Below are 19027 nucleotides of genomic sequence, written 5' to 3'. Positions count from 1 at the left end.
GTTCAAATGTCTCGAGTATGACATTACTTCCAGTTTAATGCCACGGGAATTGAATCGATAATTCGTCAAATCAAGGCTTTTATGTTATATTTGTGTTCCGTTTTCACATATAATTGTATTAGTTTATTCAGTATCAAGAATAACACACAGCTGATTTTTCCCAATCTTCTTCCAGGCACTCCTCTCAATCTCACTGAGCCCTCGCCCATTACTGTTCGTGAAGGAAGCTCAAATGTCTCTGTCACTTTCACTCTGGAGAGCGCCGCACCGTACGCCTTCAACGCCACAGTCGGTACCATGGACGGTACAGCCACAGCGCCAGATGATTATACCGCTGTCACCGACAAGTTTGTCGAGGTCGCTGCAGGGGACACATCCATTGCCCTTCCAGATCTGGTATACATCAATGATGACTCGGTAAGGTCATATACTGTTGTCCTACAAAGTCAAGTAACGTTAATAGTCATCTCAGAAACCCGTGAAACTCCGGGTTAGAACCCATGCTTGTCCAAACGTACGACTGACGGGATCGGTCGGATTTTCACGGGTTTCAATGATGACTCGGTAAGGTCAAATACTGTTGTCCTACAAAGTCAAGTAACGTTAATAGTCATCTCAGAAACCCGTGAAAATCCGGGTTAGAACCCATGCTTGTCCAAAGGTACGACTGACGGGATCGGGTGGTCATGCTCGCTGACTTGGTTGACACATGTTATTGTATCCCAATTGCGTAGATCGATGCTCATGATGTCAATCAGTGGATTGTCTGGTCCAAGCTCGATTATTAACATATACGGAGCCCATATATAGTCCGTTTGGCTCAAAAGCGGACCGATGAATTGCAATCTAACTCGAAAACTAATAAACATAACATACTCAATGAAACGCTGATCATAATCAAAACGTTATACCAACTCTGTGAGGTTTTTGCAGAATGTTTGTCCTAAAAATAATAAAGTTGTTTAACAAACTATTATTAAAATATTGACACAGTTCACTATTTGTTACGAGGGAGGAGTGCAGAGAAACGGACAGCCAGGTGTTAGAGAAGCACGTTCACAGACAAAGTTATTTATTCATTAACCTGTGCTGTGCCGTCTCCATCCGTTCTCGAACACCTGGCTGTCCCTTTCTCTGCACTCCTCCCTCGTAACAAATAGTGAACTGTGTCAATACTTTAATGATAGATTGTTAAACAACTTTATTATTTTTAGGACAAAAATTCTGCAAAAACCTCACAGAGTTGGTATGATGTTTTGATTATGATCAGCGTTTCATTGAGTATGTTATGTTCATTAGTTTTCGAGTTAGATTGCAATTCATCGGTCCGCTTTTGAGCCAAACGGACTATAGTTGCTGAGTGCAAACAAACAAAGGTAATTACCAAACTATCATAAGAGTAATTACTGATTGCACACATATATCGGTTTCGTTCACATCAATAAGTATGCTAGGGAGATGAGGGTAAATGTGTGCCTGTACTTTTTACATATCGTGTGCAGAGCAGTATGAAAAGAGATGAAAACATCGTTTGATATTATCCACCCAGGCCAATCACTTAAGTGAATTAGAATGATAATTGATTGAATATGTTGGCTTTTAATGTCATATGACTGAAAAAAATACAATTTTGTGTGAGAGATAAGAGATATTTTTGAATATTTTTAGTGATTGATTTGATTTGATTTGTATAACTCAATTTTATTGTTCTTGCATATTAGGCCAAAAGCGCGTGTACTTTAAAATATATACTCTATATGAAAGGTAAATGAATGCATTACGTTACTTGAAAGTATTGCTCAAATGATGTTATGGTTAAATATATGATCCTTCTTCAAGTTACTTCTTATTATTCAATTTTCTATCTATTTGTATATATACTCTTCAAAAAGGTAGGGGAACTTCATTATTAATTTACGATTGAAAGAAATTGGTCGATATATCGGAGTGAATCGATGTTAATATGATAATGACGAATGTTTTGAGAGTGCATCACTAATAGCACTTGCTTATGACCATTGTTGTTTGGCAAAATCACAAATGACACCCCGTGCATGTGTATGGGGGTACTGCATTTTGCACGTGCATCCCATGCGTTGTGTATAGGGGTGGTGATCAGGAGAAATGGTGGTGTGTCTTTGAAACGTTTGTTAACGCTTATAGTTACTGTCCAAATTGAAAGTTCAGGTTCCCCTGCATTGTTGTAAGACTATAGATCGTTATCAGCCTTGAATATCTGCCAGATTTATTTGGCATAAATGGTAAACTAATGGTGAAATGTATATAGGTGTATCATGTATTATTAGTAATGACATCGGGTGTTTACCACCATAATTCATTAAAGACACATATTCCTTGAATATTGGACCTGACCTTTCAGCTGGCTGAACCATCGGAGAATTTCAGTATCGTCATATACAGCGTCGATCTCTCAAAGAACTACACAGCCGCTGTCATCCTCGAAGATGATGACAGTGAGTACTGGTATCCATAGAAACACATTAATGCCAGTGGATTAATATCACCGGCTGGTTTCCTTCCGTTAGGGCGTTGGCGATGTTGCGATTCAAAATATATCAGTGGTGACAGCTGGGACAACAGAAGCAGTCGTTACAACGACACGTACCTTAAGGGGTGACAGAAATCTGCATTCTAAGGTTCACGAAACATATAATCGACACGTACCTTTAGGGGTGACAGAAATCTGCATTCTAAGGTTCACGAAACATATAATCGACAGGTACCTTTAGGGGTGACAGAAATCTGCATTCTAAGGTTCACGAAACATATAATCGACACGTACCTTTAGGGGTGATAGAAACCTGCATTCTTAGGGTTCACAAGATAGTAATCTCCACCAACTGCTCCTTGTCTTCTGGTAAAACTAACAGACGTGGTAACTTAACTACTGCCCAATATATACTTCGTAATCGTAAATGCTTATGATGAATCTCTGGGACTTCAGTCAAACATCAAAAAAGATTTGTTATTGTGTAGTATACTGAATAGCTTATATTTTATCTAAGCCCAAATTATACAAACACATATTATATATATATTATCTAATTTATTTGGGCTTAAATATAATATCTAGCTATACAGTAAGCTACATTTGTAACGAATACGTATATAACGAACTGTCGGTTTTTCATCCTGGTGACTTACTGTATATTTAATATTGCTAAAAGCGGTGTAAAACTAAACTCACTCACTCACCCACAGCTGTATATTTTTGTCAAACTGCGTGTAGCGGACTACTGTTACAGAGACCTAAAATTAATGGTCATTCCATGTTCGTTAAAATCGCGGGTTATAGTAAATTCATACGTTTCCTCCGTAAACTGATAAATCGATGTTACGAATGTTTCTGATAGACGGAATGCTTTTGACGAACTACAGTTGTTTCAAACTGAAGCTAGTGGTCCATTGAGTTCGTTGTAACCATAGTTTGCTCTATAGTTTTCTTATTTATGTTTATCAGCGATCTTGTATAATGTTATTTGCTACTTCTATTCTACTTCTTTTTCAGCTCCTGTCAACTCTCATTGTAAACGTCAGGGTCAGTTTTGTCTGAATGGCGGAACGTGTGACGACGGAACAGGAGTGTGTGCATGTCCAGCAACCTATACGGGACCAAACTGTGCCCATTTATTAAGTGAGTTCATCTTGGAGTAATACATCCGTAGAATTGTATATCTAAGGAATTGTATGTACAATCTGTTTTAAGATGAGGTAAGTATCCGTGAACGTGTTATTCGTTAAGATGGATGGATGGAAGGATGGATGGATGGATGGATGGATGGGTTGGGTTTAGCTTTCTTGCTTGCTTGCTTATTTAGCGCCGCACTCAGAAATGTTCCAGCACAGCGTTATGTAACAATCGAATATCATTCAAAGAATCCAATGGTTGACGTCATGAGCGACGATATACGCATTCATCAACTACGTCAGCGAACCTGACCACCCTCTTACGGAAAGCATGGATTGCTGGAGACCAAATCTTCAACGTTCCTTGCAACAGAAAGTACCATGTGCCACATGTGACGCACGTGCCCTCTGGTCCAGCTACGAACCAACATTGCGTCCTTGTCGAAGAGCCAACGAAACGTTTGTCATCAGAAAATATTATATTTCTAATATAAAACAGAAATGCATGTATGCAACTACTTTGATATTCTAACATATGTTATATTTGGGATTACACTTTCTTAGTAAAGTACAGATTCTAGTATTTTTGTTGGGTTGAGTCCCATCCGGGATTCGAACCCACCCCCTTAGAGTCAGGCACCTAATCGCCAGAACACAAAGTCAGTCGCCTAACCCGCTCAGCCACCGCGACTTCCACAAAAAAGTCGGACAACTGGTAGTCTAGACTGTGGACTAATGCCATTTAGAAAGTGATCAAATGTAACATATGTTGTATATGTTCTTGTACTAGAATCTGTACTTTACTAAGAAAGTGTAATCCCAAATACGACATATGTTACATTTGATCACTTTCGAATTGGCATTGTGTAATTATACTTTGATATTCCTTTAGCAAGCTTAGTCTTTTCCATTTTAATGTTACACAGGTGTAGCCTAGTGATTAAAGTGTTTGCTCGTCACGCCGAAGGCCCGGGTTCAAATCCCCACATGGGTGGTACAATGTGTGAAGCCCATTTCTGGTGTCCCCCGCCGTGATATTGCTGGAATATTGCTAAAAGTGGCGTAAACCACATTCACTCACTTACTTTCTATTGTTACTCAACAAGCGTGTGCTTTTTTTAAATATCTATTACAGACCACCACTAAGGCCATGCTGTCATATAATATATTCATATTTATATCGTTATCTCTTTTCTTTTTTAGAAAAAAACCCTACTTAGACATTATGAAGCTGAAACGTTTATTGCTCATTTAAATGAAATTGTGCAAGTTTCCATGCATTGTTCTTTACACTTGTTATTTAGAAACACTTTATAAACAATGATATGAAAAAATATTTATCTTCCAAAACTCTGTTTCACAGGAGATATCGTTTTCACAGATTCTGCACAATGCCCTGACAATGCTATGACGTCATGAACTCGATGATGTCACAATGCTATGACATCGCTGCACTGCAAGTCTAATGGCAGTACCGTGTTCAGAGATGTACAGTTTTCATTGAAGAGAGATTTTTTATGATAAATAGAATCTCACCCTCGTGTGTTCTGATATCAAATATATCAACACTCGTTGATAAAAGTCAAAATCTCCTCGGCAAGCCTCTGATATTTGTAACTTTATCAACTCGTGGTGATATATTTGATATCAAAAGACAATTGGGTGATCACTGGATACTTGCGCTATATAAATCCAAAGTTATTATTATTATTATTATTATTATTATTATTATTATTATTATTATTATAATAGAACAATTACTCACTGCACACTTATGAATGAAGAAATTTAGATTTTTATGATGGTAAATAATACATATGTATTTCGGTTTTTTTGAATGATTAAAAGTTGTGCTTTTTGTTTCAGCCGACCTAGTCACACCCTGCGACAACAGCACCTGTGTTAATGGTTACTGTGTCACCGGAACCCCTGCCTGTGTATGTAACCCAGGGTTTGCTGGAGTAAAGTGCGACCAGAAAGCTTGTGAGTGACATCTATGTGATTAATAAGTTGAATATGCACATTTATGAATTAAGCAGTTGTATATAACATCAGTGGTTAGACGTGGTCTTCAGCATAGAACACGGATATAACGAACTCCAAGGGACCAAGAAATTTAGTTCGCTATATCCGTTGTTCGTTATTCACATTTGACCGCCATCTTGGATTGTAGAGATGTAGAGACATGTATATGCTGAGGCTACAAATCTTTATTCTTGTACATGTACATTGACATAACATTAAAATTCTGAATTTATCATTCACAGACATTAGCTAGAACATGTTTAACAATCACAACAATCTCAACAATACATGTATATAATTTAATCAAACAATGTTGATTCGCCGCCAACAAGGTTGATGTATACTGCTAAGTGGCTGAGCTGACACTGAGTGAGTTCGCTAATCACGTCGTTAATTGGGTCATGGGGGTAGTAAATCAGTTCGCTATAGCCGTTAATTCGCTACTCACGAGTTCGTTATTCGCGTATAATTTAATGATATTATAAAGGACTATTGACGGGACTTTTAAATTTGTTCGCTATATCCGTTTGTACGCTATATCCGTGTTCGCTATATCCATGTTCTACTGTATTTTTTACTTGAATGGGGTGTCATTCTTGATTTTGATAGTTTTCAAGAAGATCGATAAATCACGGTAGACCATTAATTTTGACAATCATCTTGCATTACAGAGTTGTTTGTGTTTGTTTCTAGCCGGGTTTTTTAAAAAGTGAAAGTCGTACACATGTAAATTTCAGGTCATACACTAGTCATCTTTCAAGAGCGATTACTGTACAAACAACTATGGTCATAAGGAAGTGCAAGTGGTGATGCACTCTCAAAACATTCATTATTATCATATCAACATTGATTGACTCCAATTGTTTCAATCGTAAATTAAAAAGCAAGTTCCCCTACCTTTTTGAAGAGTATATATACACATAGATAGAAAATTAAGCAATCAGAAGTAACTTGAAGAAAGATCATATATTTAACCATAACATCATTTGAACAATACTACCAAGTAACGTAATACATTCATTTACCATTTTCAAATGTGGTATAAATATTGGTCTTCCTCACGCCAGACGATCATCAGTGCAACAACAACAACTTCAGCGTGTGCATAACTCCGTTCTCCGTCAACACCTTCGCCGGCAATATTTTCGTGAGAGATCAGCGAAACACCCCTGGCTGCAACCTCACCCTCGCCCCTAACCCAGCCGTTGCTGGCGATGGTATCCCGGACTCCTGTATGGGCTACGCTGGGATATTCGAATACAATGGCACTTGTGGAGAACTTGGGCCAATGCCAGAGGTTAGTGTTCTCTTTTCTATGGAAGAGTGAGTGAGTGAGCTTAGTTTTACGCCGCACGCAAAAATATTCCAGCCATATGGCGGCGGTCTATAAATAATCGAGCCTGGACCAGACAATCCAGCGATCAATAGCATGATCATCGATCTACGCAATTGAGAGACGCGATGCCGTTAGTGGCCTCTTACGACAAGCATGGGTTACTGAAGATCAATTCTAACCCGGATCTTTTCATTGAAGAAAGGATGTTCATGGCTTTATCACAACATCAAACAATCACTGTACATTCCAAATAAGACGTGCTTATGGTTGCATTTGTCTAATTAGGAACATATCCGGGTTAGAATTTGTCTTCAGCAACCATAGCTTGTCCAAATGGCGACTGACGAGATCGGGTGGTCAAACCCGCTGACATGTACGTCATCGTATCCGAATGGCCCAGATCGATGCTCATGATGTCAATCACTGCGCTGTGGTCCAGTCTCGATTATTTACAGACCGCCGTCATAAGTCTGGAATATTGCTCAGTGCGGATTTAAACAACAAACACACACACTGACCAGAAAACCATAATACTGAATTGAAGTTGTTCCTTTCTTCGACTTAGGGGACACTTATGTCCAAATTGAAGATTTGCATAAATTATCATCTTTTGATGTTTATTCATCAGTTAAATAGATTTTCGGGATTGAACCATATCTAATCTTTGGGGTTTTCTCCACTTAATTTGCGTGAGGTGCCGGGATCGAGCCCACCTGTGACCGGAGTGCAGACTTTTTCAGTTTAGTCACAACCCTTAGTGTACAGTGCACAACCCTGTGCACTTAAAAGAACCCACGAATCCGTTGGTAAATGACCAGATGGTGGCCACATGAATACGTGCAAACACTTAGTTGCGGGTACAGCAACGTGCAGTAAACTTTGACAAACTACTGTGACTATGTGTCCCAGTCCACCCATCTGTGAATGGGTACCCCGGAAGGACGAGAGAGCCACTTTAACTCGGTGCGCCTAGTGGCTGCAAGAGTTGAATGGTCCTCAGGGAGTTGAGATTGATAATACGATGTGCCGTTGAGATTGACATCCAACGATCGAGTGAAAAACCAGCGCCTTCAGCATGTACTAGCTGCGTTGATATGTGCTCTATATAAATATCCTATAATAATAATAATTTACTCCAGTAATGACTCACAAGCTGCTCAAAACTCTCACTCAATGATTATGTTTGTTCCCAGGGTACTGCAAAGAAATACGCTCTGGTTCTCGACGTGCGTTACTCTCCTGGTATTTCGCGTCCAGCAACCGACGAGGTAGTGACCTTCACCTGTATATTCAACGATGCAGCTGTGGTTGTGGAATCTCCAGCCCAAGTTATCAGCGGAGGAAGGTGATTCAAACATTTTAGCACTGAAATCTCTGACAATGTCCCTAATATTGGTAACTGGGGGAAAAGAGCTTCAAAAAAGCGTACATCAGTCACGCCTAAAGACTGAGAGAGTTAACTCCCTTGACTGTTAGTTCGAATTCAAATGTGTCCCTATAATGAGCCTTTGTTTATCGTTGTTGTGTTCGTTTCTGGGGTTTTTAAAAAATCGTAAATTTCTATTCGTGCGTTAAAATCTGAACATTGAATTATTGCTCATTAACAATTAACCTCAACAGTCTTCTTTTGTTTATGGAGGTATAAATACATTTTTTTACGCAAAGTGTGTCCACCGGTTTTAACGATTATTCCAAAATATACGCAGAAACATGCTGAAGTCAGTCCTTAAAACCTTAAAAATATACGTCTACAAAAATAACCTCACGGACTGTATTTATCATTAACACAAATCACAGTGGACAAGGCATTAGGAAACCACCGACATCGTTAATCATCGCGATTACCAGACTACCAGTCATCAGAAAGAACGCCTAGATTTTCGAAGCTCTCTTAGCGCTAACATAGTTGTAACTTTTTAACATTCCTTAACTGTTGTTTAATCTCTCTCTCTCTCTCTCTCTCTCTCTCTCTCTCTCTCTCTCTCAGTTCTGAAGGGGTTTGTCGCTTGTTATTAAATTGAATGTTGTGTAACACTCACTCATGACATCACTCCGACATGACATTGAATTCATTGTTCCAGTAATATATGCTATATCTGGGACACTCTCACTGTGTAGATTCGAATCCCGATTGGGACCCTCCCCGAAAGAGTTCCAGAATCTGTACTTTACTGAGAAAGTGTAATCCTAAATATAACATATGTTTCATTTTGACCACTTTCTATTGTGTGTTGTGGTGGTGTGTGCTCCTGTGCATGGAGCTCAGGTCACAATCAGGTGAAGTTAAGCAACGTTTGGCGCGGAGAGTCCTTGGATGGGTGACCGTGTTCGGCAGCTTGACTCCTGGGAGTTTCTAAGACTTCAGTCCTGCCCCACAACGAAGCACATGTGATACATGTCGTCTCACCTTAGGCATGTGAATGTGCTCAAAACTGCCCCTGTTCACCCTGCAGAAAATGGGTACCCGGTGGGATAAGCCATTTGACTATAACTTTCTAGCTCTTCACAGGCAACTTGGGTTATCCGGGGTACTAATGAACTGTCTGCGCTATGAGCATGTTGTCGTTATGGAGTTAGCTCAATATTAATCGACTAAGTATTATTATTATTATTATTATTATTCGTGAATCCAGTAACACTGGTGGCGGTGGAACCAAGAATGGAGGCTCAAGTAACTTCGTCCCCGCAACGCAAGTTGTCGCTTCTGCTGATGGGCAGGCCATCCAAGGACCCGTGACGTCAGGAGCAAAATTGTCAACATGCGTCAGCGTGAATGGATGTAAGTGCCGAGGTTTTTCATCTTCCCTGTTGGAGCTGTGTCCTCCAAATGAATACATCTGTAGAAGTTAGTAGACGTGTTCTCAGATGTAACGTTGCTGAAATATGCATGGAATCGACGTTTTCTACCAAAATGAAATTCCAAAATGATTAGATTGTCTTGTCATTAGCATCATCATATTCCTAGGTGCCATCAAAATGTAACAATTGCTGTAATTATTTAATTAGTGATATTTTGCGCCTTCTGAATTAAGGGTATAAGAATTATATAGGTAACAATTGCCGTTATAAATTCTATTCGTGATATGTTGCGCCTTCTGAATCAAGGGTATGAAAGTTATATAGGTAACAATTGTTCTAACTAATATCAATCGTGATATTTTGCGCCTTCTGAATTGAGTGTATGAGAGCTATTATAGGTAGCAATTAGTGGTAATGATACTGAAATGACGTACGTTGAAAAAGCATGTGATTCTCTTCAGTGGACAACTTCAACGGAATAATTATCAAAAACATCACCATCAATAACAACAGGACAGGCTCAGATTACAGAGAGAAGGTGGTGTACGCGGACAAGTGAGTAGCTACAGTGGTGGTCATAGGTGTAGGAAATGTAGATTACGAAAAGCACATTACATTTGTGATGTTGTCATCTGAAATAAAGCTGCTGAAATACAATGCAGGAAATACTCATTGTTAGGGTGAAGTGAATGAGTGATTTAATATCCCAGCAATATCACGGCAGGGGACACCAGGAGTAGTCACGGATGTAGGAAATATACATTGTCACGGTGATTTAGTCACATAGGGGCGGTGGGGCAGCGTTGGCTCGTCACGCCGAAGACACGGGTTCGATTTCCCACATGGGTACAATGCGTGAAGCCTATTTCTGGTGTCCCCCGTGCTATTGCCAAGAGTGGCGCAAAATCATACTCACTCACTCATCCCACACCGACAATAACCACATGTTAACTCATTCAAGTAGTCAGACAGATATGTAACAGAAATTGGTACAGGAATTTAGCTACAGGTGTCGGATTGATGTAGTGACACAGATAGGAAACGGGGATTGTAACAATGGTGTAGCTACTGACATAGGAAACAGGGATTGTAATAATGGTGTATCCACAGAGATAGGAAACGGGAATTGTAACAATGGTGTAGCTACAGAGATAGGAAATGGGGATTGTAACAATGGTGTAGCTACAGAGATAGGAAATGGGGATTGTAACAATGGTGTAGCTACAAAGATAGGAAACGGGGATTGTAACAATGGTGTAGCTACAGAGATAGGAAACGGGAATTGTAACAATGGTGTAGCTACAGAGATAGGAAATGGGGATTGTAATAATGGTGTAGCTACAGTGATAGGAAACGGGGATTGTAATAATGGTGTAGCTACAGTGATAGGAAACGGGGATTGTAACAATGGTGAAGCTACAGAGATAGGAAACGGGGATTGTAACAATGGTGTAGCTACAGAGATAGGGATCGGGGATTGTAACAATGGTTTAGCTACAGAGATAGGAAACGGAGATTGTAACAATGGTGTAGCTACAGAGATAGGAAACGGGGATTGTAACAATGGTGTAGCTACAGAGATAGGAAACGGAGATTGTAACAATGGTGTAGCTACAGAGACAGGAAACGGGCATTGTAACAATGTTGTAGCTACAAAGATAGGAAACGGAGATTGTAACAATGGTGGAGCTACAGAGATAGGAAACGGGGATTGTAACAATGGTGGAGCTACAGAGATAGGAAACGGGGATTGTAACAATGGTGGAGCTACAGAGATAGGAAACGGGGATTGTAACAATGGTGGAGCTACAGAGATAGGAAACGGGGATTGTAACAATGGTGTAGCTACAGAGATAGGAAACGGGGATTGTAACAATGGTGTAGCTACAGAGATAGGAAACGGGGATTGTAACGATAGTGTAGCTACAGAGATAGGAAACGGGGATTGTAACAATGGTGTAGCTACAGTGATAGGAAACGGGGATTGTAACAATAGTGTAGCTACAGAGATAGGAAACGGGGATTGTAACAATAGTGTAGCTACAGAGGTAGGAATCGGAGATTGTAACAATAGTGTAGCTACAGAGATAGGAAACGGAGATTGTAACAATGGTGTAGCTACTGAGATAGGAATCGGGGATTGTAACAATGGCGTAGCCACTGAGATAGGAAACGGGGATTGTTGCAGTGGTGCCGCTACATGAATAGGTAGCAGAATATCAGAATGATGTAGTCACAAAGATCGGAAGAGATTACTTCCCTAAAGAGTACATAAGAAGTACACTATACTTGTGATACGCCTGAAACCTTCATTATAAGCACAAAGAAAATTCATATATGACCGTTTCAGTTGCGATGTGAGCGGTGCAGGTTTGGTGAGCTCACTTCCTGCCTTTGATCCTGCTGGAGAAAAACACACCCTGTGTTTTATGCTGGAAACGTTTACCTTTGAGCATGATAGTGGTCTGACGAACCCTGCCCTGGCAATTGTCAGCACGGTCCAGGTGTTTGAAAACGCTGCAGACGCCGTTCAGGTAAATATATACTATGCTTGACAATAGCTGCTTTGTCAGGTACCCATACCCGTCACTTTGGTCGAAGTGTTTGGTACCAATATCCCTACCCGTCACTTTGGTCGAAGTGTTTGGTACCAATATCCCTACCCGTCACGTCATCCCTACCCGTCACTTTGGTCGAAGTGTTTGGTACCAATATCCATACCTGTAACATTGGTTGAAGTGTTTGGTACCAATATCCATACCCGTCACTTTGGTCGAAGTGTTTGGTACCAATATCCATATCCGTCACTTTGGTTGAAGTGTTTGGTACCAATATACATATCCGTCACTTTGGTCGAAGTGTTTGGTACCAATATCCATATACGTCACTTTGGTCGAAGTGTTTGGTACCAATTTCCATATCCGTCACTTTGGTCGAAGTGTTTGGTACTAGTATCCATACCTGTGACATTGGTTGAAGCGTTTGGTATCAATATCCATATCCGTCACTTTGGTCGAAGGACTTGGTACCAATTTCCATATCTGTCACATGAGTCGAAGTACATGGTACCTGTATCCATATCCGTCACGTTGGTCGAAATACTGGTTTCCATTTTCCATATCTGTCACATGAGTCGAAGTTCATGGTACCAATATCCATATCTGTCACATGAGTCTGAGTACCCATATCTCGTTGGAGTCAAAACCTTCGGGGTATCAATAGCTATATTTCTATCAAAGCACTAGGAGTACCAATGTTTTGTCACATGAACCCAAGCACTGAGGTGTCGATAACCATACCTGGTCTACGTAGCAAGGCATTAAGTGTATTTCTCGTCATGCTTGTTTCGTGAAAATATATCCTTTCCACATACACAAGAAGTTTCTGTCAAGAGAAGAGTTGATTGTACAATATTGACTATATCATGTCAATCAGTTGTTATGCCAGGCGTTAGCATATCGGTGGCACCTGTCACAAACCAATGCAAAGGCAAGTAAATTGTTCACCTGAAAAAAAACACGGAAATTCGTGGCACAAGTGAAAAAGGGAACGGTATCGAACATTACTTTGTCACTGATGTGTCACATTTTGAAATGTCCCACGCATGACTACGCTGTCAGTAAATAATCCAGTGTGGACCAGACAATCCAGTGATTAATATCATAAGCATCGATCTACGTAATTCTGATACGATGACAAGTATCAACCGAGTCAGCGAGTCTGACCGTCCGATCCCGTTAGTCGCCTCTTACGGCAATCATGGTTTGGTAAAGATCAAATCTTACCCGGATCTTCAGGGTTAACATGGAAATGAAAACCAGAATATTCATCATGCTACATACATTTGAATGAGTACGTGTCGATCAGGACACGGTCTCAAATATGGAGGCACTGATATATTTTTTCCAATTGTACCATTTATCAATCAAATTCTGTTTCCAGCCAACATGTCCTGGCAGAAGAAAGAGGAACGCCGAGACCACCCAGGAAGAGGGCACCGGGGATTCTCAGGAGGAACAACTTACGACAGTTATCTATCTTACCCATTCCAAAACCCTCCCACGTACGTCAACATGTTTCATATTTTGCAAGATATTATTTAGTCTCTTTCGTGATTTTAATGCAACACTGTAAACAAAATAACACTCTTGGGTTGCCTGGAATATCAGGAAGTAGCATTGATGACACACGAGAACACTTAATGAGCGAACGAAACAATTTGCGAAACTATCATAATAAATAACGTCATTCTTGCCGTTGAGGGGTGTAATCATATTTTGAAGTATCACATAGCTACTGTTGCTGTGTCTTATTCATCTTGATGGTACTTTATTGACTATCATCTTTCCAGACACTACCTCCGATGAAGCTGCGTGTGCTAAAGAATGGCTAATGCCCGCCATGATTGGCCTCGGCATCGTCACCATCACCATGGCTGTCGTCATCATCGTCCTCGTCTACACTGTCATCAGACAGTTCAAGCAAAAGCAAATCGCATAAACTCAGAATGAACCAGCATGGCAATTTTCAAAACATCAAACATCTTCCTATCAATTTTGATAATGCACTCGGTTTCTGTTTAAACTGAGAAACCTTTTTTCTAACATTTTTATCAGTGAAGTTTTTAAAACAAATGAAATTGCTCATTTATTTCCTCTTAAGGCCATGTAGAACAATGTTGATGAACCTGCTTCGAAAAACAATTTAAGGTGAATATTGCGCCTTAAAACACGATTACTGAAACATTTGCAGTGATTTGCACTATTCTACTCATATTTGGACTTGTTTTTTAACATTTTCCGAGAATATATAGAAAAGTGATTTTTTGAACAAAATAGAGAACACTTTGCCATATCACCGATGTGATATAGGAAAGTAGCAAAATCGTTTTAACAGCAGAAAAATGCGGAAAGCTGTGGATGTACTAAACTGGACCAAATACAGTTGCATTACTTCATGGGGGGATGTTTTAAACATCGTACGAAACGCAGATGTAAACATCTTTGCCCAGTCTGTAGTTCCAACATGATCAAGGTAGATGGCAAATAACGCTGTCAGTTTGGAACTTGTTGTATTTGTGTCCTATAATAAAACATGAGCATATTACATTCGTGTTGTCTTATTATGGGGACCTCCTCCTTTTGGGATAAAAGTGTGAGCTAGCCTTCATTCATGGTCGTTTTCCTGTGTTTCGCAACGTTTTAATATCTATATATCATTTATTCAAAAATATTTTCTTTCGATAATTCAAGTGATTAGACAAATCTTAATTTTACTATCAAAAACAGTATTTGTTGATAGCAATGTTTCCTTTCTTATTTCGAAATTTCCTAATGATTTATTCATTTAGTAATCCTTATTAAAACATTAAAAACCCATTGCGGTCATTAAGGATTATTTTTTTGATTTACAAAGAAGAGTCAATAATGTTAATAAACTATATTGATTTTGAATTGGTGCTTACCAGACATCAACTTGAACATCACTGGATTGACCTTTGTTATTCGGTCTATACTTAATGGCCCCGTCTTCAGAAAGTATTTAAATATATTCCTGTATAAAGTAGCTTTCAACTTGGTTGCAACAATAACGCATTGAGAAATATAGAGGTGTCATAAGAAGATGTAATGCTCACCAATCCCTGACTAAAATTGACAACTACGAGAACGCGAAGACACTGTATGAGTAAGATACATAGAGACAAGGCTGACATAATATACTCCCCATCAAAGGTTTAGACTCACTAGAGTAAATATAGCCGCTTACTTCATGCAACTGCACGTAACTAAATTTTGCAAAATATTCCATACTGTTTAAAGGTACTGTTTACACATGAACTGATGTATTGTAAAACAAAATCGTAACGTTGAAAAGGTTATTGTCATGAGTTTAATATATGATAAAAATCAGTGAAACTTTCAGCAATTCGATGCATGATCCACGTGCAATTCATCTGCAGTTGGTTCCCCAAATTTAGTGGAGAAATCAATCTTCTCTGTAACTACACACACACACACACACACACACACACACACACACACACACACACACACACACACATAACATAACATAACATAACATAACATAACATAACATAACATATAGTGAGTGTAAGCTTTTGATGGGAAGTATCGATTTTGTGGACTGAACATATTAAATGGCGGAAAACCTTTTATGAAGTTTACCATATAGAATTCATGCATGTTACGTTTTTGACACGATGAAGCACATTTCATGAGGCTCAAACGCACGTTTCGGAAAACAAACTATTTAAGAGCATTTCCATAATTGATTTGTTTTACTTCCCTTGAAACGTAGTTTATATATAAGAATATACCATGTTTGTACAGTACAACCAGAAATTATTGAGAATTTAAGATTGTAAATTTTTATATTTTTTTCACTCATTACTCACGTATTAAATGTGAATATTAGCAGAACATAACTCCAGATTCAAAGACAGGTGAACAGTTAGTATTTTGTCAAGTCACCATGGGCAGCAATGCAGGCTTCAATGCGGCGGGGCATACTACTGATCAAAGAAGTTAGATAGGCGTGGTCTATGCTGTCCAAATATCGGACCACCTTTTCTTTCATTTCAGCAATATTTGTCAGATTTTTCTTATTGACACTTTCCTTCATAAGTCCCCAAACATTTTCTATTGGATTTAGGTCAGGGCTATAGCTTGGCCAATCTAATAATGTTTTATTTTGGGTCCGAAACCAGGCCTGTGAATGCTTTGAACGATGTTTTGGGTCGTTGTCCTGCTGGAAAATCAAAACATTTCCATAGAACACGTGAGCAGATGGAAGTAAATGTCCCTCGAGAATATCTGTGTACTGCTCACATATTCCCTTCAAATACACAGAGGGGCGTTGTCCCTAACACAGTTATGCCACCCCACACGTTCAATTTCGGACTGTAATTTGGGTTTTTCAGTTTGTTTGGTCCAGAATTTCAGTGTATTAGGAAACAGCCACACAGAATTTTCATGTGAGAAAATCACATTGTCCCAGTTAAAATTTCTATGCTGTAAGCACCAGTTCAACCTTCGCTCCTTTTGTTCAGGTTTCATGATCGGTGATGGAATTCCTCGACTTTTCTGCCAACCCATTGCATGGAGCTCAGTTCTAATTGTCTCCTTACAGACAGCCACAGTTCCTCTATCAATCATATCCAGCCTTAAGTTTTCTAAACTCCTTCGTTTGTTTTTAGAAACAAGAATACCAAGCCGCCTCCTGTCACCGACAGTCAATTTTCTGGGCCTACCTGCGCCTCCCTGGTGCTCAATGCCATATCCATTTGCAATATTTTTCAAAACACGATAAACAGTGGACAAAGGGATGCCTGTTCTACTTGAAATCTGATGAGATCTGATGTCCTTGTTATAATACTCTAAAATCAACTTCCTCTTCTCTAAATCATCCATACTGAGGATCACTGAAAATGTCGTCTGCTAGCAAGTAAACAAAGGGGGATTACTCGTCACAAACTAATGAAAAAGGATTAACGGAGTTGTCTCTCTTGAATGAAACCAAGCACTTGATAGCTGGTCAAGGTTGTTTATACTAGAAATCCAATTAACCATATTCCTAAAATTCTCAATAATTTCTGGTCATACTATATATTGAAAACTCGAGGATAGATTCACCACTTATAATTAGGGGCATGACGGCAGTTTGTAAATAATCGAGTCTGGACCAGACAATCCAGGGATCAACAACAGTATCGATGTACGCAATTGGATAAGGTGACATGTACCAACCAAATCATCGAGCCTGACCACCCGATCATGTTAGTAGCCTCTTATGACAAGAATGGGTTACTGGGAATTCATCACTAGAACAGTGAGTTTCCGTATTTCAGCCCGGGGCTTAAATACGGAAAATCACTGTTCTAGTGATGAAATATTTTGACCATATTTAAGCCCAGGGCCTAAATTCGAAAATGCCCAATATTTTGATAAGAGGGAAAAGAATCAGGATTTTTTAAAACTCTTTAATCAGGAAACTGGTCTATAAAATTTAAAGTTATGAAAATGTTTACTCGAGTGAGTAAATGTGAACGTGAATGATAAAGTTGACAGTCTTTAATGCAAAACACGAACTTTAAACTATTATGAGAGGACTGACTGGCATCTAACACAATGACTAGTCTCTACAGAGAGTATTTAGAGCCACACTGTATTCACACTGAGTTCAAAGCTGTGAAAATATTCACTCGAGTGAGTATTTCAACTGTGAACGGAATGATGAAGTTTTAACAGTCTATTCAATACAAAATATGAACTTCAAACTAATAGTTTAAGATGAGTTTAGCTGGGCTTTACGTCACATCGGCATTATTCCAGCCATATGGTGACGCGATCAAATCTGAATTCATAAACACTTTAACTTGAAACTAATATGACAGGAGTGACTGACTGATATCTATGGCAGTGACACTATTCAGAGCCAACAGGAAAAGGACGTCACTCTAAACACCCAAGAATTAAACCCAAATTTAAGCCCATGGGCTTAAATACGGGAAAAAATCCCGAATTTTAGCCCATTGTTTAAATTTCGCGTGGGCCTAAATACGGGAATTCCCGGTACTAGTAGATAAATTCTAGCCTGGATCTTCACGGGAAGCATCAAGGGCGAGATTGTACGGAGCGCAGTATACATAACACACTGGAGGCATACAGTTTACTACTGACATACCTTCACAGTCTTGTCATAATTAGGAACACACATTTTATTATATAAGACAGAATTTTATAGTATTTCAGAAGAATTCGAAAGCTTCTTCTTAACATTAAAACATAGCCGAGGCGGTAGGGTAGCCTACTGGTTAAAGCGTTGGCCCGTCATGCCGAGGACTCGGGTTCGATTCCCCACATGGGTACAATGTGAGAAGCCCATTTTCTGGTGTCCCCCGCCGTGATATTGCTGGAATATTGCTAAGCGGCGTAAAACCAAACTCACTCAATCACTCATATATACCTTAGGTACAAACCATACAAACACCAATCAATCAATTGATCAAAGACGCGGTTAGAGGAACAACATGAAATTAGTCTTCCATTTCGATTAAGTGATTTCCTTCAAATAATAATTCATGGTCTGAACAGTGGAGCTAAACTAACTATAATTGGCCCACAGTTTTAGAATACAATTTTATGCTTTTCCATAACAATATGCATTTAAAAATTAATAATTTTTCTAATGACCTACGAT

The 19027-nt window shown here is 39.3% G+C and overlaps 1 protein-coding gene across 1 annotated transcript; it reads left to right on the top strand.

The window, feature by feature from the left end:
* Positions 1–10092: 10092 nt before the first annotated feature.
* Positions 10093–14882, top strand: LOC124278385. The gene is made up of 5 exons (XM_046714101.1): positions 10093–10132; positions 10270–10363; positions 12159–12342; positions 13751–13871; positions 14160–14882. Exons 1-5 carry the CDS (start codon positions 10093–10095, stop codon positions 14306–14308), a joined length of 588 nt encoding a protein of 195 aa, XP_046570057.1. The 3' UTR covers positions 14309–14882.
* The last annotated feature ends 4145 nt before the right edge of the window (positions 14883–19027 follow it).

The sequence above is a fragment of the Haliotis rubra genome, unplaced genomic scaffold (genome assembly GCF_003918875.1).
Source record: "Haliotis rubra isolate DU_JTF1 unplaced genomic scaffold, ASM391887v1 Scf236, whole genome shotgun sequence".
NCBI classification, from domain to species: Eukaryota; Metazoa; Mollusca; class Gastropoda; order Lepetellida; family Haliotidae; genus Haliotis; species Haliotis rubra.
The sequence above is the reverse complement of the archived record's forward strand: the minus strand, read 5'-3'. Positions and strand labels throughout refer to the sequence as shown.

What these genes read in the sequence shown, in the direction of transcription:
- LOC124278385 (XM_046714101.1), top strand. Translation starts at nt 10,093, where the DNA reads ATGTTGCGCCTTCTGAATCAAGGGTATGAAAGTTATATAG. An exon ending in AGGGTATGAAAGTTATATAG is followed by an intron (nt 10,133 to 10,269) that starts GTAACAATTGTT and finishes GATTCTCTTCAG; the next exon opens with TGGACAACTTCAACGGAATA. An exon ending in ACGCTGCAGACGCCGTTCAG is followed by an intron (nt 12,343 to 13,750) that starts GTAAATATATAC and finishes TTCTGTTTCCAG; the next exon opens with CCAACATGTCCTGGCAGAAG.